Below are 22,063 nucleotides of genomic sequence, written 5' to 3'. Positions count from 1 at the left end.
ATCTTCCAAAAATTAATTGACACTTTTAATCTTGTTTTGTCTTCTCACCCATTTTACTTGACTTTTAAAATTCTTTATCCATCATCTTATTCTGGTGTTCAGAAGGAGAGGACACATACGAAGTTATTTAAGCAACTGTCTTTCTGGATTAACTCTCCTATGAGTGAGCCTGTTTTTCTTGCTTTTCTTCAGAATAGTATTGCTACTCAAGCAGTGTCCATATTTCCAGATAATGTAACATCAGAATCTTCCCTAGAATCCAAAGAAGGCTTCCATTTGGAAAAGTGGCCTTGTCTTATGGGTGGCCCTGAGCTTCTTCTTTCATTCATACTTTTAAGTTCACGGATACAGCTTCTTCTTTCTTTCATACTTTTAAGTTCACGGATACAGCTTCTTCTTTCTTTCATACTTTTAAGTTCACGGATACAAAATGGATTTTTCCTTAAAATGTCTTAACATTTCTGTGATTAAGTACCAGGTTTCTAAGAACTCTTAACAACCGTCCCAGAACCAAAGTGGAAAAATATAAAACTTTTAAATGCACTTTAGATTCGCCATTGACAATTGGTGTAGTTAGCCAAGTAACAGCTTGTGGAAGTGCTGAAAGGCATGTGGTCATTCTCCACACGGACAAGGGCTAAGGGCAGCTTCTCCCAGGAGATTTACTCCTATCTGAAGCAGCACATTCTGGAAAGATCAACCAGAACCCTGAAGTGCCTGGTTCAATTGTCAGTTAACAGGTAAAATCCTATTAAGTGCTTATTCACTGATTATCAAATGAAAATGGGAGAGCTGAGTTTTGTATATAAGCAACATTTTTTTTTTTTAAACAGTATTATCAAAGATATTATCTGAAAGATGTGGTCCTATGCCCAGGCAAACCAGGCATGCAAACTGAGGGGCCCCATCCCCCAACATGTGTCTCCACCTTTGGGTCTGAAGTTGGAACTTTCTACCATTTGTGGCATTTGTGGCTGGGGTTTGTGTGTTTGTGTGTGTGTTAAAAGGCATTGGTTCTTGAAAGATGCATCAGATTTTTAAAAATTAATTCATTAGCGTGCCTTATGCAGCATGAGATTAACTTGCTGTCACCTCTCAAACAGAAAACCATGCTGCAGTACGTCACTAAGCAAATAGTGGCCAGCCAGGGGGGATGGGGGCAGAGAGAGGGGGCAGTCATGCCTAGTTTAGCGCTTCACAAGGTCATATCTGTGTAGACTTTCATCAGACTAAGGCAAATGAAAGAAATAAGAACAGTGTAGAGATTTTTTATGAAGAAAAAGTTATTTGTTTTCATTTTAAAAGAACATCTTGTACTCTGTGAGCATTTCCTTGCTTCCTTCATAGTTTTTTAATTAATTCATTTATTTTTACAGAATGACGACAGTGGTAGATGACAGATTGGTGAGTGAGAGGTTAGATTTGTTTGTTTGTGTTTGTAGGTGGCCATTGCCCTTACAGAGCAAATTATAAATAGGACAGTCCTAGGTTTGTGTCCATTAAAAAAATATGTATTTTACATCTCTGTAAATTCCAGAGCACTAGGAACTTTTGGATTAGATGATCTTCAGGGTTCTTCCAGTCCCAAACTTGCATTATCTTGGGCTTAAGTGTGATGGAGGAAAAAGCAAATAAGGGAGGGATGGGAGGAAAAGAGACAAATTCCTGTCTGACATTTGGAGGCAGAAAAATCATCTCTCACCAGAGCTCAGAGCTGGTAAATTCCTTAGTTTCTCTTTTAATATTTTTATGTAACTTTTGTACTGCCACAAAACATATAATCAAGATAATTTACACCAGGGGCTAACAAGCTTTTTCCATAAAGGGTCAAGAGGCAAAATCAAGGATATTATGTAGATACCTACATAACAAGACAGAAAACAAATACCCACAAATACTTTAGTGAAGAAACACCAAACTTTATTTACAGACACCAAAATTTGACGTTCACATAATTTTCATGATACAAACTATTATTGTTCTTTTGATTTTTTTTTCAATTATTTGAAAATATGAAAACCATTCTTAGCTCACAGGCTATACCGAAAAAGAGGGCAGACTGGATTTGACCTGTGGACTGCACTAGCCAACCCAGCTGATTTCATGAGCAGCCATGTTATGCTTATTGCTGGGATTTTATTACACCCTTGCAGCGCAGTGACTAGATGAGGGCAGGAGATGTGCATTCTCTCTCCCCCAATGTCTCGGTAGCCCACAGAGCCGGTCAATAATGACACAGGGCGGGGCTTCCCTGGTGGCGCAGTGGTTGGGAGTACGCCTGCCGATGCGGGGGGCACAGGTTCGTGCCGCGGAGCGGCTGGGCCCGTGAGCCGTGGCCACTGGGCCTGCGCGTTCGGAGCCTGTGCTCCACGGCAGGAGAGGCCGCGGCGGTGGGGGGCCCGCGAACCGCAAAAAAAAAAAAATAATAATAATAATAATAATGACACAGGGCATAGGGTTGAGAATATGGCATGGGTCAACCCTCCTGGGTTCAGATTCCCCAGCTCTGTTCCTTACCCCCTGTAGCCTTTTAATCTCCCAGTTGTCTTATCTGGAAGAAGGGACTAATAATAGCATCTACTTCACAGAACTGTTATCAAATGTCAATCAGATCATGCACTAGGCAGTGCGCCCTGAGCAGTGCTCCCAAAATGCTGCCTTCTGCTATCATTAGAGTCCTGATCAAAGTTCATTTTCTCCACAGCATCCTTTACATAGGATACTGTAGAGTCTATTAATCTTACATGAATGGCAACGGCCTCATAGTCTTACTGAACTCAAAACATTTTAGGGCAAGAAAAATAAAAAAATAAAAACCTCGGAGTTAATGATTATAGGTATAAAGGCCACTCACTGCTTTATGTGAGTTTATTCCCCAGTGGACCAAGAGACGTCTGATTGCCACCTTCTTAGAGCCAGTAATCTGTGCATTTGCTGTCATCCAGAAAATCACAAACGGGTGGCTGGTTTAGAAGTCTAGACTAGTGTTGTCTCTCTGGACAGAAAGATAGGAAGTGGCAGTTGCAGTGAGATCCCTGTGATACACAAGTGCGGGGACAGTGGCTCCTGGGCGGGGAAGAAGGGGACACCGCAGAAAGCAGCACATGGATGTCAGCCTCGGTCACTGGAGGGCAGGCTGCCAAGGCTCACAGTTGGTTGCTTAAGGCAGACGCGGATGTAGGGACCCTGCAAAGAACAGCTCTGGAGTCTGTCTGGCACCGCCGGCCCGCAGTCTGTCAGCTCTTCTTTTCACACACAGAAACTTTGGCCTCAGGCTATTGGCTGGGCAGGGGGTCAATAATCATAATGCAAAATCAACAGAGGTGCTCAGTAGAGTGTTAACCAGCTTTGAACGCTGCCAACTTCCCCTTCTGCTAAACCAGGCTGGGCTGCGTGGTGTGGGAGGGGAGCCTGGAGGGAGGGCTGGGAAGGCCACGTCTGTTGCACAGGGATGCACAGAAACTGGGCCTGCGATGCTTTGAGAGTAGAAAGGGGAAACATCCAAGCTCATTTGGAAATTGTTTCCTGGTTTATTCATGAACAATTTTTAAAATGTATGTGCATAATTAGATCCTTTATTAGCTTTAAGAGTAAAAATCAGATAATTTTTTTACTGCCTGCCGGTGCTGAAGGGATGTAAAGATTGTGAGACCCAGTTCCTACTTGCAGACTAGTAAATGTAATAAGCCCTCAGCTCATGGGCATTTAAGTAGCAATATTAAGTTAATATATTAGTAATAGCCCACCTTATGGATAGCCCTCTGTAACAGCTGTAGGGGAGGAAAAAGTTTTCCTAGACCCTCTTAGGGTTCCTAGCTGGATCTGAAAATTAAACCGACAAAAACAGATTAACAGGAGAAAAGCATACACATTTTTAAAAAAATTTTTACAGGTGCATGGGAGCCTTTGCAAGAGAATGAAGATCCAAGGAAGTGACCAGAGGAGGAAGCATTTAGACCTTTCAGACAAAGAAACAGTAAATTTGTGAAGAATTGATAAGACAAAGAGGTTTGGGCTAGAGGTAGTAAATGGTGAAGGAGTAACTAGGAGATAAGGGCTAGTTTAATGAGGTTTATATGCAGATTCCTCTAGTGCTGTCTCTGGGCTAAGATTCTGTCTTTATTAAAAGGAGAATTTATTTCCTGAATTTAGGCACAAAAGGGGGGAGCTTTTTCTGCATTTAGTGTTTCTTAATTACCTTCAATTCAAAATAATATTTGTATATCAAAGAGGCAAATTTTGGGTGACACATTCTGGTTTCCTTCACAGCCCTCAGTAGGCATCCTATGTACCCTTCTAAGTGCTTTACCAGTGTTAACCTATTTGACCCCATTTTACAGATGTGGAAACTGAGGCACCAGAGATCACCTAAAGTCACACAGGTGGCTTGGCAGAGCTGGCATTTAGACCCAGGAAATCTGCCCTGGAGCCAGTGCCCTTTACCTTTCTGCCACACTGTCCCTGAACAGAAGGCAGTGTGCAGGTGATACACGGGCAATACATGGTCACGATGGGAGTTGAAACAGAGAGAAAAGTGTGAGAGCTGATTGATTAGCGTTCCCAGAAGTGCTTGCTGCTTTTGTAATATATTTGATCTGCCACCTTTCATTTTTAAGCATCAAATACAATTGATGTTTCAAACCCCAATATTTATTTTATTAAACAAATAAAACAAATTGTTTCTGTGCTCAGGTACAAATCATAATTGGTTAATCAGCTAATATATTCAGCAAACTCTAAGGGGACTATTAACAAATACTACTTAATCCATTTGCAGTTTAACAAAAATACTTTTTAGTCTCTCTGACAATTGCTCAGGACCCGTTATTTGGCAGTGGACAAACGACTTCAGGAGGAAATGTCTGGGAAGGCGGTGGCTAGTTTGGAAAAAAAAAATATCAGAAATTAGCATGTATGTGCTTTGGCACAGGACTGTGCAGCCGAAAAGGAGAGAGTGGCCGCCCCCAGTGACTGAGTCTGCTACTGAATGCAGGACACTCTGCCGGCACCCTGTTGACCTATAGAGATTATACTGGGTTGGCCAAAAAGTTCATTCAGGTTTTTCCATAAGATGTTATGGAAAAACCCGAACGAACTTTTTGGTCAGCCCAGTTGCTTCCTTTACAGGTGAGGTAACTTGGAAGGATTAAGTAATTTGTCCAAAGCTCCAGATAGTAACTGGCAAATCTGGAAATAGATCCCATGCAGGTCTGGCAGAAGGCGTGTAATTCCTGGACTTCATAGACTTTTAAGATTCTCTACCACCAAAGCTTATTTTGCATCCTAAGTGAGGTCATAAAAAATGAATGTGATTATTAAATGAATGGGTCTCACAAGTTCAACTGTTGAATATGCAATGATGCTAAAACGTCATGTAATCTTGGATCACTTCCTGATGTGTTAATGGTTAGCAGGGGGAGAAAAGCCATAAAATCATTATTAAGAGCTTTCTGCTCATGACAAATGATTTCTCACTTCATTAAGTTACATGGAAACTAAGAGGTACTTTATTGTTGGAAGAGGAAAAATCATTAAAATGTTGCTTAAGAAATATCCATCGTTATGCTTTCTTAAGAGTTCATAGCATTTGGCCGTACTGGTTTTCAAGTGATTTAGCATTTGAGTAGTAATTAATGGGTTATATTCCATTAATATAATCATGGTGTTTTAAAAGGGAGTCCAAAAAAGTGGATCAAACTCAACAAAAATGAAGATATGGCCACTATTATCTTCTAGTCAAATAACCTATCTGAATTATTGAATTATTAAAACACATTTGCAAAGTTAAAAATTTATTTCAAGAAAAGCAGCACAATTAAGAGAAATGGATCTCTTGAGTCTGGGGCTGCTGTCATCATATCCAAGAAAAGCGAAGTGCTTTATTTCACATGGCCCTCTGCTCAGCTCTCTGCAGCACTTGCTTCTAGAGAAGCAGCTGAACATCTGCCAGAGAGCTGCCCAGACCATAATTATAAGTTTATTCAATCAGGTGGAGCACCCACATGTCAGCAAAATTGTCACGTCCTCTGAAATCCTAGTCAGTTCCATTGTGCAGATATATAAGCAGGCAATGCCTTGCCAGTTTCACTGAAAATTAAAGTTGGAAAAATTTTGGAGCAGTTCTGCTCACCCGGGCACAGAAACACAGCCCTAGCCCTGGCTTTGGAGTCTTGCCAACAGGGCTGAACACCTACACCGTGGATGACACTGCAAATGCGTAGATAATACAGTAGACCCTCTCTCAATGACTCTCCTTTTAACTTTCAGCAACTGACCAGAACTCTCCATACCTTCTATACGATAGACCAGTTTGATGCCCACTGTCTGCTGCTCCCTTGACACCCATAGGCTTCCCTAGCACACTGACATATGCCCACTCCACGGTGGAGCTTTATGATTGCCAAGAGTGAGCTGCTTCTGCCAGTTGTACTTATTATTATAACGAGGTCATCTGATTAAATATTAAATAACAAATTGTTTAAATACAAATGCATAAAAAAGACATGTTTCTCTCGAACTTATGGTTACCGGGGGATGGGTGTGGGGAGGGACAGATTGGAAGTTTGGGATTGACAGGTACACACTGCTATATTTAAAAAGTAAATTAATAAATAAGAAAATTCTTAAAGACATGTTTCTGTGAAAACTAGGTTGGAAGATTTGAAAAGATAAAATTGATAGAAAACTGCTGTTCAATTAAGTGTGTCTGAGGAAACATTTAAAAAGTTAGAGGGAGGGACTTCCCTGGTGGCGCAGTGGTTAAGAATCAGCCTGCCAATGCAGGAGACACGGGTTCGAGCCCTGGTCCGGGAAGATCCCACATGCCACAGAGCAACTAAGCCAGTGTGCCACAACTACTGAAGCCTGCGCACCTAGACCCCGTGCTCCGCAAAAAGAGAAGCCTCCGCACCCCAACAAAGAGTAGCCCCTGCTCGCCACAACTAGAAAAAGCCTGTGTGCAGCAAGGATGACCCAACACAGGCAAAAATAAATAAATAAATTTATTTTAAAAAAAAAAGTTAGAGGGAAACATGGATTCGTATCTAGAAGGACGCTATACTCAGATTGCTCCACAAGCATCTTTAAGCAATTGGCCTGTTTCAAAGAAACTCAAACTGGAAATGTCGGTGGTGCATTATGCGTGTGACTTAGCAAGAGATGCCCTACGCCTCTCAATAGCAGACCCATTCCCAAAGAAAAGACCTGGGCCCTATTTCACAACATTGAAGAATTGTTGTGCATTTATATATTTTAAGTTAAAATAAAATGCTTAACATGTTTACGTTTCTTTTGTTAGTTTGTTTTTGATTCCTCACTTTCACTAACTTTTTCAACTAACCGACCAGCTGGCTCCAAACCATTAAATAAGGCTTCCACCCTTGTGTGAAAACAATGAAACCAAATACAAACAAAAGCTAAATATGTCACCCCTAAAGATTCAAGCAAACTCAAGGGCAATAATGTAAAAAATCAGGTGCCATGGTTTTGATGACAAAGAGCAAGGATCAAAGTTGCTGTCGGTGTTGTTGGGTGACCAGTCCCCAGGCAAGAGGGAATTCAGAGGAGCAAGGGCTGACACGCAGAGTCCCACGCCTGGCCTCTGGGTGCAACCGTGTCGGCTCTAAAGCTTCTTGGATCTGTGACAGTCACTTGTTAAGATCAGACCTCTGATCTTAATCAATGTGAAATCATTGATTAAGACCAAATCTCTGGTATGAAATAAAAGATTTGTGGGACTTCCCTGGTGGTCCAGTGGTAAAGAATCCGCCTTCCAATGCAGGGGACGTGAGTACGATCCCTGGTCAGGGACCTAAGATCCCATATGCCACAGAGCAACTAAACCTGCACGCCACAACTATTGAGCTCGTGCGCCTCAGCGAGAGAGAAGCCAGCGCCCCGCAATGAAAGATCCTGCGTGCTGCAACTAAGACCCGACACAGCCAAAAAAATAAAATAAATAAAGTAAAAAACAGATTTGTTAAAAATTAAATAGCTTTTCATTTTCTAATGGTCATCAAGGGCCTTGTAAAGCTGAAGATCTTGTTTAAAAACTAGTAACTCTAATTTATTTTATCAATGTTGCTTCCTTAGGTTTGGAAATAATGTTGTAACTGGATAAGAATATACTCTTGTTTTGGGGAGATGCATGCAGCAGTATTAGGTGTAAAGTGTCATGGTGTCTACAGTCTACTTTTGAATGGTTTGGCAAGAAAGTTTGTGTGTGTGTATGTGTGTGTGTGTGTGTGTGTGTGTGTGTGTGTGTGTGTGTGGAGAGAGAGAGAGAGTAAGAGCTATAAAGGCTGGGAAAGCATGTTAACAGTTGGGAAACCTAGATGAGAAGATACATAGGTGTTCATTGTACTGTTTTTCAATCTTCTGAAGATTTAAATTTTTTTCAGAAAAAAATTTATATCCAAGCAAGTAACAACTAATTAGCCTTGTGTTAATTTTAACATGTGTTAAAAGAGCCAAAGCTTCTAGTTTCATTCTCTTCCACTTCAATCACAGTTGTTCAGAATTCATACATATAGAATCTATATACATTTATATAGGAAATATCTTAGTCATGGCAGCCCAACAACAGCCATAGACATCACATGCATTGAAATTCCAGGACCAGACTGGATGTAAACAAATTACCAGCGCTCCATCCACTCACTTATCCATTCAGTCAATCCACAAGCATTTGTTCAGGACATATTATATGCCCCAGTTGCCATTGTGAACAAGACTGGACAGTTCCTTCTTTCCTGGGGCTTAGGGCCATCAAGGAAAATATACATTAAACATAGAACTGCAAGTGGCCCAGGGGAGCATATAAGAAGGGGGACCTGACCTAGTTTGGAGGAGTTCAGCAAACATTTATTTGTTCAAGCTAAGGTTGAAAGGTTCCCAGTAGTATAGAGCGACTATGACTTTTACTGTAAGAAATAAAATTAAGATGACCTGCATGCATTTTCTTCGGAGTTAAAGGACTGCCCAGTTGCCTCCTCTTACCTGTGGTCCAGAGATGCTTGGAATCCAGGTGTTGTGTGGTGTCTGGGAGGCAGAAGAATCAGAGATGCTCATGGTCTCTGACCATGTAAAACAGTGGCCACACTGCTGTGGAAGCTTGAGCCCCAGCTCCTTGCCCAGGTTGAACTTCCTCGCCCCAGTATCTGGTCCCCTTGGGTGTAGGACTCGGACTTTCCTTCCGGAGGCCCTGCTGCTTCTTCCAGACACCGTGTGGGAGCATCTTGCTGGCCCTTCCACTCTTGGGGCCAACGGTCAACAGGTCCCTACACTCCAGAAACAGAAGCCAGGAGAAATCTTGTCTTCAGGCAGCTTTTGCTTTCAGCCCAGTGACAAAAGCATCCCTCAAGTGAGGGGCATACAAGCCTGGCTACTTTCCTGGAGTGAGAGAAGAAATGGCGTCATAAACAAGGAGCGGATGTGCAAATGAGGGCCTCAAATGGCATAGTGTTCAGAAATCTTCAGAGAATTAGCTCTACCCTACAGACTGGGAATTTAGCTATTGGTTTAGACTGGTAGTATCAGAGTCACCCAGGAAGTTTCCAGAGAATGCTGATGCTGCTGGTCTGGAAATCCACACTTGGAGAACTACTGCTTTAGTAGATATTAGCATACTAGTATACTAAATTAGTATATTAGATTTAGTATATACTTAGTATACTTAAACTTGTGACTGAAATGAACACTAAAGTTTAAAAACCTAGAAAGACAAGATTAAAATAATTAAGCTAGGTATGGCTTAATAACGCCAAGCATCTGGGAGGAAAAGCGGAAAAATTTAGTCTTCTAAAAAAAAACCAAATAGCCAACCTTGGGAAAAATATAGACTTTCCTTTTCAGTTAATTACTTTCCATTCATATAAATTGAGATGCGTGTAAATGTGGTGAGGATCAATGATGAGTGTATGAAAATTACTATGGACTCCCCTTTCTTTTTTTTTTTTTTGCTGTACACGGGCCTCTCACTGCTGTGGCCTCTCCCGTTGCGCAGCACAGGCTCCGGACGCGCAGGCTCAGCGGCCATGGCTCACGGGCCCAGCCGCTCCGCGGCATGTGGGATCCTCCCGGACCGGGGCACGAACCCGTGTCCCCTGCAGTGGCAGGCGGACGCTCAACCGCTGTGCCACCAGGGAAGCCCTCCCCTTTCTTGAATAACAGCACAGCCTACTGCCCTCGGCTCAGAAAATATATTCAATTAAAGATGTTTGTGTATTCTTATTTTGATTGCACAAACAGGGTCCCCACTTTGGGACTATCTGAGGCAATTTCTTTTTCTTTTTCCTACCAGCCAGCACATCTCCTAGCCTTGCCCTGCCTCTGCTGTCAATTAATATTTTTTCCTGGGGAAAATAAACTGATTTCCAGTCAATATTAACACTGCCCCCAAAAAGATAAATATATAGCCATAGAAGGTGTGTCAAAAAATTTTTTTAAATCCACTGTTTGAATCTATTTCTCTTTGTTCCTCTGCTGGCAGAGAGGAATTTAAAAATTGACCTTCATTAGAGTCAGCGTGTGCAGAGATGTGAAAGCTGGGCCTGTAAGTGTGTCAAAGTGACTAGTTAGATGGGTAAGAGTTCCCAAGTTCACAGCTAAATTTTTCGTTTTGTTTTTTAATAAGAAAAAGCATTTTGATATTAGCTTCAGTGAATTAGTTTGTTCTTTACAATATATGACGGGTACTGATAATCTTTTCTCAGTATTGAACATTATTTCAGGAAAAGAAAACCTTAGAATTACCTATAGAAGATATCACCAATTAATATACACAAATACATATATGTTCATTTTGCTGAACCTAAGAAATTTGCAAACATTAGACCACTTTCTACCTACAACAATGGAAATTTCATGTGGTTCAACTATATATATATATATTTTTTATTTATTTAACCATTGTTTAATTGAAGTATAGTTCATTTACAATGTTGTGTTAGTTTCAGATGTACGGCAAAGTGATTCAGTCATATATATGTTTTCTTTTTCAGATTCTTTTCCATTTTAGGTTATTACAAGATATTGAATATAGTTCCCTGTGCTGTACAGTAGTAGGTCTTTGGTTCAACTATATATTGTTCTGAAAAAAAGGATAATTGACTTGGTTTTTTGCATAAATAAATTACTTGAAATTCCTAAATACAATAAAAATGATGTACTCTCGACAGTTCTATATACATCTCACTTTTCTACTCTATTTCTACTGATAAATTGCTACAGTATCACAGGGATCCTGCTAAATAGTGTTTGATGCTCAAAGAACAGAAAAATATGTTTGCTTTTGTTCTGTCAGTTGGGCTCTATTAAGCCATTTTTAAACAAAACCCTTTCTCTTTCCCTCTTCCTAGGGCTGTGTCTGTAAAGACAAAGGCCAGTGCTTCTGTGATGGGACCAAAGGGGAGAAGGTAAACACAAAACCTTCATTCTGCTTCTTTTCTCCAGAGAGCTCATTAAAGGATTCACACTCTTCTTTCATTCGTAGCAAAAAGATCAGCAGTATGATATTCCATTCCCCAAATCCAATTTTAAAGTAACTGTATATAAACATGAACCTGGGGTGGTAGAAAAAGGCCTTGGAGGGAAACTTCAAATAACTTGTATAAATACCGGCAGTTACTGTAACTCTCTTGATCTGTAAAGAAAAAATAGCAAGTTAAAGAACAACAAAGTTTCTAAGAATGCCTCCATGTGTATATATCTATTTACATTGTTGCTAAACGCGAGAGAACAACTGAAAACAACTTGATTGCCTCACTTTGACAGAAACATTGAAACCTGCAGATTTTGTCCTGCAGCATTGGTGTGAGGGCGCCCCCTGGTGAAAGAATCTTGCAGCAGCACTCTAGCTGAGGCAAAACTTCGGTGAAGGAAAGCATCTCCATTGTAGAATTGGAGTGAAAAATGAGTGCCGTGAAATCTCATTAATTCGCTCCATTAACTTTCAATTTGTGATAATTAAGACAGAGGCAGAACTAAAGTTTTTCCTTTGTTTACAAAACCCTTTTCTCAGATATGCTAATGAATGGCTTAACAATATTGAAAGATGACTGCTTAAAAATATTTTTAGAAGAACATATTTTAAGCTCTTTAGACAAAATAATAAAAATTACCAAATTTATTTTAAAGTATTCTATAATTCATGTGTAGTTTGACTTAGGGTATTTCCTGAAGCTATGAAAGTAGTATATTCAGATCCATGTTGGAAAGCTATGATTCATTCTCGCATTCAAGAAGCATTTATGGAATCCCTACTCTGGGTGAGATGCTGTTCAAGGTGTGTGAAGGTAACCGAGTATTAAGAGGGATCTAGCAAATTCTTTTATTTCTCTTTTTATTGGGTGTCTATGCACACACACAGTGTGAAATCACTGACTTGATCACTGTTTTAAAAATCAAAGTTGCTAATTGTGTAACTAGATTGACTGAATCAACCTGTGGCCTTTACTATTAAAGAGTAACCGTAGGATCTGTGTCCACGGGAAGATTATTTGTGGCAGAAACATGTCCCTCATTGGGCCTAAATTACTAAATTACTCACTCATCCCTGAGGGCTTTCCCGTAATATCATCTCTTAACTATTTAGCTCACACTTTTCGTTTTGCCACTCGATATCTCTCCTGCATCTCCTCCACAGACAGCAGATTGAATTCCTAATCCCTGTGTAATCAAGAAAGGACTAAAACTCATAGCCTGTGTGTTGTTCTTTCAAGCTACATAGCAATTATGCACACTCTCAAGACGTTCTTGTGCCTGGTTTTCACTGTCTCTCCATCCCCCAGAAAACACACTCCACCAACCTCCATCTTTCTAGCTGGGCTTTCCCCTCAGTTCTTGATTCATGCTCCCTTAATCTCTGTTCTGGGTAGCTCTACCATTTGGGTAAATGTAGAGTTTCCAGGAGACAAAAGACAAACACTTTCAAGCCTACAGACAAATACTAACAGCTGAAAGTTTAGAGTTACTCTTGTACTTACTGCTGAGGGCTATTTTTTTTTTAATCCAAGGAAAAAAATATGCAAAATATTATCATTACATCATAAAGAAAAGAAAATGATGGTTATGGGTGTGTTTATTCCTGGGAATTGCTGTTCTCTGTGTTTATTGTCTTGTTTTGATTTTAACAGGGGGAGAAAGGCTTTCCCGGACCCCCTGGGCCTCCCGGCCAGAAAGGATACCCAGGTCCGGAAGGCCTGCCTGGACCACAGGGACCCAAGGTATGCCAGTCTGTGAGTTCAAAAAATCCCCAGTCCACTTAACCTTCTTTATGCTGACGCCAGGGCTGCTGAGAACCTGGAGAGAATTCCACATCGCAGCCAGCTGATGGACGCTCTGGTAATTTCCTGCTCCAGTCTTAGCTGGGCCCTCCGAACTGAATCTTATTCCAAGATGATTCAAATGATTATCATTATCTTCAAGCTCCCTGATCTACCTCGTCCCCCTCCCTGAGCTACAGTCTCCCTACCTGCATCGGCCCCTCCCTTCTTTCGTCCCACATGAAACGATGAGTTCTTTTTACCTTCCATTCAGGACCTATCCCTCTACCGGTATCCTGGTCGCTGGGATTCCTACTAGAACCCTGTTCTGATGGTGTGTCCTCTTTCTCAGCCATTTCAACTTTCCTTTTGATGTTGGTTTTTCTCTTTCCATCCTTAAGCATGCAAATATAAAACCCGTACCAATATAAACTTCCTCTAGATCGTTCAGGTCCTGTAACCAAAGGATTGCCATCCTTTCCCTGTCTTACCTTTCTCAGTCAAGCTTCTTTAAAAAAAATAAAATAACTAACCACACTGGCTGTGTTTCATCTCCTATTCACTCCTCGGCCAGCAACAATTTGCCTCCTGCCCACTGCCCTGAAAACCCATGACCTCCAGGTCACCCATGACCTCCAAAAGGCCAATGCAGAGGGATACTCTGTGTCTTTATCTGACCTGGACCCCTCTGCTTTGTTTCCAACTGTGTGGATCACTCTCTTCTCCCTGAAACACATGTCTTTGTTTCTGGAATCCTCTTTTCTTTGCTTTCCTCTTTCTCAGCTGGTCCCTTACACATCAGGCATCCTAAGGTTCCTACCAGAGCCTACTGCCCTTCACACTCATCACAGATTTTTATCCTAAAGTCTGTGATACAACAAAGGGCTTTGTTTCAATAAATGCCCTAGAGGATTTGCTAAATAACTGTATAACCACTAGATCTGCTGATGGCTCTTTCCTGCTGTGGGCTTAAGCCTGGGCTCTCACGCATCCACTGGGTCACTCCCCTGGCTGCCGGTTTCCAGGGAGCTGTGAACTAACTAATAAATTATGAAAATGCAATTATAATTGATCCACACAGAGTCTTTTTAAATTTCATATGTGTAGAATATTTAGGCAACATTTTCTGCTAATTTATTCTGAGCCAGGCATTGGGACATTTATTCTTGACTCGATCTCATTTATCCCTCACATTGATCCCATCAATCATGACTACAGTTACATATTATTATCTCCATCTCAGAGATGAGGAAATGATTCTCAGAGCACTTAAGTAATTTGTCCTGGATTACACAGCTAATAGGTGACAAAATCACAGTTCAAATCCAGTATTAGATGACACCAGAATCAAACTCCTACAGCCAAAGAAACTAAACCCACACCTACAGTTTCCAAGTAAAACTGCAAAGCTTATTACTTCCCAGGAATTCTACTTTATTGTATTTGTGTATGCTTTTTGTTTCTTCATTTCTCCTTCCTCTGATCCTAATTTTGAAAAAGTCATTCAGATTCTGGACATTCGGTGTCTGATTTCAGACATGTTTAGTGTCTGAACATTCCACTGTGTTCCTTCAGGGTGTGGCCTCAGATTTCCCTCCATTCTCCTGGTAGAATGAATTTGTCACTTCAACGCTGGACTTAGGATCAGCTTAATGCCAACTCCTTCCTTTTTATTTTGTCCTCTGCAGCCCACTCTGCTGGTTTCCTTAGCATTTCTTTAGAGAAGCCAGCAATAAATTAAAATTTTAGTTGTAAATACATGGTGCTTCGTATAGGTTATATGGTGTGCAGGTATTTCATAAAGTTCATCCAGAAACTTATGTTGTCATGAGTTCATATGTTAAAGTATAGCTCAGAGATGTAGCCACAAATGATATTCTGATCAAAGGCAGACAATCAGAGAATATTAAAACCTGACCAAAAAGATTTTTCAGGTTTATAAATGTCTTAATTTTAAATATTTTCTATATATTCTCCTATAGGAGATATGAGAAAATTTATAATGGGGATGGGATGTGAAACCTGCAAGTCACGCTTCTGCCTTTGCAGATTACACACAGCACCCTGCAGAGGAGGGGGCCATGGTCACACACCCAGGAATTCTACCTCAGACAGGAAAGGCTGACTTTGGCCTTGACAGTCCAGTCTCAGAAGGCTCTGTCACAACCTTTTCCTCAAATAATCAGAAATACCAAAACATGCTGACACTCTCAGGAATGATGAAAAACTTTTGGATAATGGAACTTTCACACCAAGTGGCCTCGTTAAAACAGTTTTGTTTGTGGTTATTCTCTAAGAAACAGGACCTCCAAATGTATTCATTGTGTTCTTGAAGCAAGTTTATCTCTGGTTCAGGCAGTCCTTAGTTTGCTATTTATTTATTTGTGCCCACCAGGGACATTTTGCTAATAAAGTGTTTCTCATGCACAGAAATATTGGCTGCCATTCTCATCCACTGTTGTAATCGTGTCATTCATGCTTAGCAGCCCTCGGCAGCTGTCTGGCTAATGTGAGGCTTTTCCAGAGGCACTTCTCAGACACTAATGTGAACAAGAATTATCATCACATCTTGTTGAAATGCAAATTCTGAATCAATAGGTCTGGGAGGTGAGGGAGCTGTATTTCTAACAAGCTCCCCGATGAGGCTACTGTTGGATCCCGCACCTTGAGTAGCAAGGGTATGAATGGATTTTTGTTTGTCCTTTCGGATAAATACTATAGCGCCAATGAAACAACAAGCAATTGAACCGTGTTAACAATGAAATAATCGCAAGAGCAAAACTCTTTGGCGTGTGAATAAAACTGGGACCTTTCATTTATGGGCTTATTAGTGCCAAATAATTGTCACAGTGCTTACCTTTTGTTTTCTCCTTTGGATCTAGGGCTCTCCAGGACTTCCAGGATTCACTGGTCCCAAAGGCGTGAGGGTTAGTAGTCCAACCAGTCTAGCCTGACTGATGAAAATTCTTTTTTTTAAAAAAAGAAATCTGCACCGTAAAATTTATACAGATGTCACAAAGGAGTACATTGTGTGTGATACGCTTCTATAGATGAAGTTCAGGAACAGGTAAAACCAGTCTATAATGGTAGAAGTCAAAATAGTCCTTACTTTGTTGAGGGTAGGTGTTAACTGACTTTGAGAGGGCATGAGGGAACCATCTGGGGTGTTGGAGGTGCTCTATGTCTGGATGGGGTGACGGTATCACCAATATGTGCATATGCACATATATAAACATTCCTCAATCTGTTTGTGGAAGATTGGAGCACTTTACTGTATGCAAATTAAATCTTCAATAATCTACCCAAGAAAGGCCCAAAACAATCTTAATCATCTCTTTTTAAAAGTTATATAAATGGAAGATTTACAAAGTTTGTCAAGCCTTTTTTTGTTTCTCAAATAGTTTTTAGTGTTCCCAATTATAGTTGCAGAACGGGGTTATTGGCATGGTAAATCATTTTTTGTTTATAGGTTGAACATCTTTAAAGAGTTTTTTTCTTGCCACCCTTTCCGTTTTCTCTGTCTTTAGGGAACAACTGGATTACCAGGATTTTCAGGTCCTCCTGGACTTCCAGTAAGTAATGAGAAAAATGTGTAAATGGAATAATAAGAAGTAAGCTCATTTCAATAAAGATGTTAAAGCAATAGCACAAGAAAATGAGTACTGATACATTTGCTACATGATGAAAATATCAGAATCACATAGTGTATTAGTGTGGATTTACAAGACATACAAGTCAAATTATATTTCCTGAAATACAAACAGATGGAACAGATTGAGATGGAATGGGATGGGATGGGATGGGGTGGGATGGGATAGAATAGAATAGAATAGAATAGAATACAATGAACTCTGCTTGATAGCACAGGATAATAGAATAATAAAATAGTTACCTCTGTGCACACTTCCCTCTTCTCTTTCCTTTACGCCAGCTTAACACAGCGTGCTAATGGACTTATTTTATATAGAAAGACCTTTTGTTTTATCTTAAATATCTGTATCTCACTGGATAATTTTTGGTTTTAATTAGCCTATTTTATTTGCTATGATTTTTATTTAAATTATTATCTAAAATAACTAATTTACTATTTTATTTAAATAAACATTTATACTTAAAGAACTATCTAAATTAGCCCATCTTTTCCCACCATGGTTTCTGCACTGTTTCCACCTGTTCCCGGGGCCTGATTATCTCTCCTTTTTGAGACTTGCTCTATTGTTTAGGGCATCCCAGGCCATCCTGGACCGTATGGACCTGTCGGTTTGCCAGGATGCAATGGTTCTAAGGTATGTATGCCTCACACAGGAGATGGTTAGTTAATGTTTTGCTAAATAAATAAATCAAGGTGAAGTAGTAATGAGACAGGCTAAGCTTTCCCTGAAATATTCTTTTAGCCAGAACCAATGGTATGTGTCTTCAGGGCAGACATAGGATGGTTTTCTTTCTTCTTATGCCTTTTTCTTTACTTTCTTCCAGTTTTATTGAGATATAATTGACATACAGCAATACATAAGTTCAAAGTGTACAGCATAATGATTTGACTTACATACACCATGAAATGATCATCACAATAGTTTAGTGAACCCACCATCTCTTATAGATACAAAATTAAAGAAAGAAAAATAATTTGTGTGTGATGAGAGCTCTTAGGATTTACGCTATCAACGTTCATGTATAACATACAGCAGTGTTAATTAGATTTATCATGTTGTGCATTCCCTCCCTAGTACTTATTTATCTTATAACTGGAAGTTTGGAGTACCATTTGAGTGTCTGCATCCAATTCCCCTCCCCTCCCCCACCTCGCTTTCTTTTTTTAAAATTTTATTTATTTATTTTTGGCTGCCTTGGGTCTTCGTTGCTGCGTGCGGGCTTTCTCTAGTTCTGGCGACTGGGGGCTACTCTTCGTTGCGCTGCGCGAGCTTCTCATTGTGGTATTTTCTCTTGCTGCAGAACAGGGGCTCTAGGTGTGCGGGCTTCAATAGTTGTGACTTGCAGGCTCTAGAGCGCAGGCTCAGTAGTTGTGGCGCACGGGCTTAGTTACTCCGCGGCATGTGGGATCTTCCCAGACCAGGGCTCAAACCCATGTCCCCTGCATTGGCAGGCGGATTCTTAACCACTGCACCACCAAGGAAGTCTCCCCCACCTTGCTTTCTGATTGCTTTGTAAGGAAGTTCTCTGATGTTCTCCCACCGAAAGATAACTGGGGGCTCAAATGGTTATTTGCATCTGAGGTTGTGAGTGTATATAAATCAGAAACTAAGGCTTGGAATGCAAAATTGGTCTTTGGAATAGAATGACTGAGCTTTTCGATGTTCATTCATCTCCTTTGTTTCCTGACTGCACTCTCCTTTTCCCCAGAATGGTGGCCATGAAAGGAGTAATTACTAAGGTTTCAAGGAAGCAGCAATTGAAAAGTTCTTGGCACAATTAGCCTTTTGCCATTTATGCACAATTTGAGAAACAGTAGATTCTAATCCTGTTTTCAATTAAGATAATGGTTTCCTGGCCTTCAGCCTCATGACCCAGTAGCTGTAAGGAATTTGGGTTAGTTTGTCTAGATTTACCACTGCAGGGTTGGAAGAGAGAAACAGGGAAATTATCTCAATAGGCTGTTCTAGAACAACTAAGAAGAATGACAAGCTCTGTATGTCTTCCAGGGTGAGCAAGGGTTTCCAGGACTTCGGGGGACACCAGGCTACCCAGGCATCCCAGTACGTTTATATTTCTAACTCCCCATCCAAGACATAAAGTACAATTACAAGGAGTTTCCTTTGGAATGACCTCATACAGAAATCTGTCATGACCTTGGGGAAGTGTGAGGCAGCCGACAGTAGACATTCAACTAATAGTTGAGAAATGAATGAATAAATGCACTTTGAGACTTTGTTTTGCTTTTGAGACACTGAATGGGAGATGTGAACTAGACAGGGGGAGAGGCCTGGATTGTGGTGACTCAAGGATGAAAGAGAGGAGAGAAGGGCCCTGGAACTGGGTCTTAAAGAGCTCCAGCATGTAATGTGAGATCAAGGACAATAAGCCTGTAAAGGAGGAAGGGCCCTCAAGGTAGAAGAAAACAAGGAGGAGTGAATTCTGGAAGCCCAGGAAAGATGTTGTTAAATAACATAATAATAAAAATTTGACTGAGTAAATCTGACCATCTAATATTGGCCTTAGTGGATGATTCATGAATCTGGCAGCATCCCATCTAACAAGGAGAGAGTTTCTGCATCCAACAATAGATAGGAAAGGTTTTTAAAGCCAGAGAGCGAATGGAAAAAATGACATTATTAGCAAAGAATGTATTGTGTTATTAACAAAGAAGGCATTGTCTTAGGCAAAGCTGCCTCTTAAGGGGAATGGAAGGTGTTATTGGGTGGAATATCTTATTAGTGCAGACCAGGAATTTCCAGGTTGGTGGGTCAAAGGTCACATTCCTAGGGTAGGTTAAAACCGTAGTCAGGTTAGGTATTAAGTCTTGGTTTACTGCTGTGGACCTAACAGGAGTGATTCCATCTTGGATCCATCTCCTTTTTAACAATTTCCAGTAAAGGGGAGTGACAGACAGCTGCCTAGTGCTGCTGAGAAATCCAGTAAGGCGGGAACTAATGTGTTGTCGGTTTCAGTAACATCAAAGCCACTGCAGACTTTAACTTCCATGACAGACAGAGGGAGGACGTAGACGTGAGTGTAAGAAAGATGTGAGAGATGAAGAGAGTGGGAAGTTTGCCGATGACATGAAAGATAGACAAGGCAGTATGGGGAGGGTGGATTTAGGGGGAGACTTTGTTTAAATGAGAAAGACTTGAGCATGTTTAAAAGCCAGTGGGAGGTACAGAGGGAGGGAGAGAAGGCAGAATAGCAGGGAGGACAAAGCAGGGATGCTGTGTATTTGATTTGCCTCTGGTCGCTAATATGCCGCTCCTTTTCCTAGGGTGCCGTTGGTTTGAAAGGAGAGAAAGTAAGTTATTTGTGGCATGTTATTGTCAAAAAATCTCTAATTGTACATATGAAAGGGACTTGTATTAAACAATAAGACATAAGTAATTACAAATCAGATCTCATGATTAATTCAGAAATCATAGTAACTAGGACATGATATTTATTCCTATTGAACAACTTCTACTTCTTGTCATAGATATGTCTTCAGGAATACAAGTTTTGTATTACTCTTTAGGAAAATAGGGTCTGGGAAAAGAGAGCTGAACTTATGCTCAGGGCCGCAAATTCTAGATAAGGAATTGCCACTCATTTTGGTGTCTTGGGAAATGGTCTGTTATTCTTGTGTCTTTCTTCCCTCCACAGTAAATGGTCAACTTTGGAAAATATGAAAATGCTTTAAATTCTTCAAAATGGAATAACTAAATAATCCTAAAGCATTTCTCTAAGTATATGTCCTGAAAGTGCTTTTATCCTTGAAGCAATATGACCTTGAATAACCATTTAAAGGAGTTTTGAAGATATAACATTGCTTATGTTTGATGAACTTCTTCATTTTCAAGGGGGCTCCTGCTGAAGGAGAAGGTGTAGCCCTTGATGGAAAAGGTGACCCTGGGTTGCCAGGAGCTCCAGGATTCCAGGTACGCACTTCAGAGAAGGTCCCTATCATTCTCGATCTCTTTCTCTCTGTCTCTCTCTTTCCACCTCTTTTTTCTTCTTCTTTTTCTCTCTCTCTTCTTCTCCCTCTATCTCTTTCTCACTCTCTTACAAATATTCTTCATAGATATTCATATCTCTTCTATTTACATATTTACCTCATTTTATTCTAACACATTCACCTCATTATAAGAAACTACATTTAGCTCATATAAAAAAGGTGATTTTGTACATATGTCTTTTAGCCTCTTCTTAAGTCTCAATCACCCAAGCTTTACTAAATCTAAGAAGGAGCCTTCAAGGAATGGTTGTGTTCCACTTTGTATTTGTTGAAATCCCGGGTAAGATTGTATTACACGTTGAATACCATTTAAAATCGTAATATTACGTAACAGTCCTATTGTAAAGTTGGCATGATAGTAATATTTTATTTAACTGCACCTTTCTCCTGTTGAATAGTTTGCTTTCTGACCTCTATGTACGTAGCCAGAGGGTGATCCAGAATAGATACAAGGAAAGAGCTATTTGGTGGCTGTGTGCACTTTGTGATTCAGAAGGATCTTTTGATAATAAGTTATTTGATTGGTATATGTTTTTGAAGGCCCTCAAAAAGCTTTCTTGCTGTAAAGAAGTAGGAAAAATAAACACGTCTTAGCCAAAAAAAGGGGGGGGGATCTTTTGATACTACCTTTCAGCTTAATTAATCAGAAACATTTTAACTTAATTCAGAAGTGTAGGTGGAAATTCCTGGGCAGAGATAGGAATTTGCCTGAGTGAGTCAAAGAGTTTGAGTTAAGGTTGTTGAACATCTACATGGTGAGCCATGGCAGCTAATGATGGGCTGCAAAACTGAAGAATGACACGGTTCGGAGCCATATAAGCTTTTGAGAAAAGATGCAGAATATGATGGCTCTTGTTTTTTTGCTTAGGAAGCATTTAGAGAGCCAGGTGCTGAGGGCAGGGCATCTAGTAAGAGGAGATAGTAGCAATCTGGGACACGGATGTATCCCTTCAATGTGTATTGAGTGTTGGCCATGTACCACATTGAGCTACTGCTGAAAGTATAGCAGTGGGACCTTCAGTCATACAAGAAATCCTTATTACGTGCCAGGTAGGTTCCAGGGGCTGTTTAGGTGCTGGGGATACCACAGTGCACAAATCTCCAAAAATAGTTTAACAAAAATGTTTGCCCTCATGGCACATTC

General features: G+C 40.4%; 1 protein-coding gene across 2 annotated transcripts in view; it reads left to right on the top strand.

Moving 5' to 3' along the window:
• The window catches only part of COL4A3 (collagen type IV alpha 3 chain), a 133,976-nt gene that overhangs the window by 50,682 nt on the left and 61,231 nt on the right, over positions 1–22,063 (top strand). For both annotated transcript variants that reach the window (XM_029224497.1, XM_029224498.1), the window contains 8 exons: positions 11,358–11,414; positions 13,134–13,223; positions 16,145–16,189; positions 16,790–16,834; positions 17,486–17,548; positions 18,923–18,976; positions 20,197–20,223; positions 20,765–20,842. In XM_029224497.1, the coding sequence (XP_029080330.1) occupies positions 11,358–11,414; positions 13,134–13,223; positions 16,145–16,189; positions 16,790–16,834; positions 17,486–17,548; positions 18,923–18,976; positions 20,197–20,223; positions 20,765–20,842 (459 nt within the window). The remainder of the gene's footprint in view (positions 1–11,357; positions 11,415–13,133; positions 13,224–16,144; positions 16,190–16,789; positions 16,835–17,485; positions 17,549–18,922; positions 18,977–20,196; positions 20,224–20,764; positions 20,843–22,063) is intronic.

The sequence above is a fragment of the Monodon monoceros genome, unplaced genomic scaffold (assembly GCF_005190385.1).
Source record: "Monodon monoceros isolate NGI ecotype Baffin Bay Population unplaced genomic scaffold, NGI_Narwhal_1 Super_Scaffold_16, whole genome shotgun sequence".
In the NCBI taxonomy this organism is placed as follows: domain Eukaryota; kingdom Metazoa; phylum Chordata; class Mammalia; order Artiodactyla; family Monodontidae; genus Monodon; species Monodon monoceros.
This window is presented reverse-complemented; position numbering and strand designations above follow the sequence as displayed.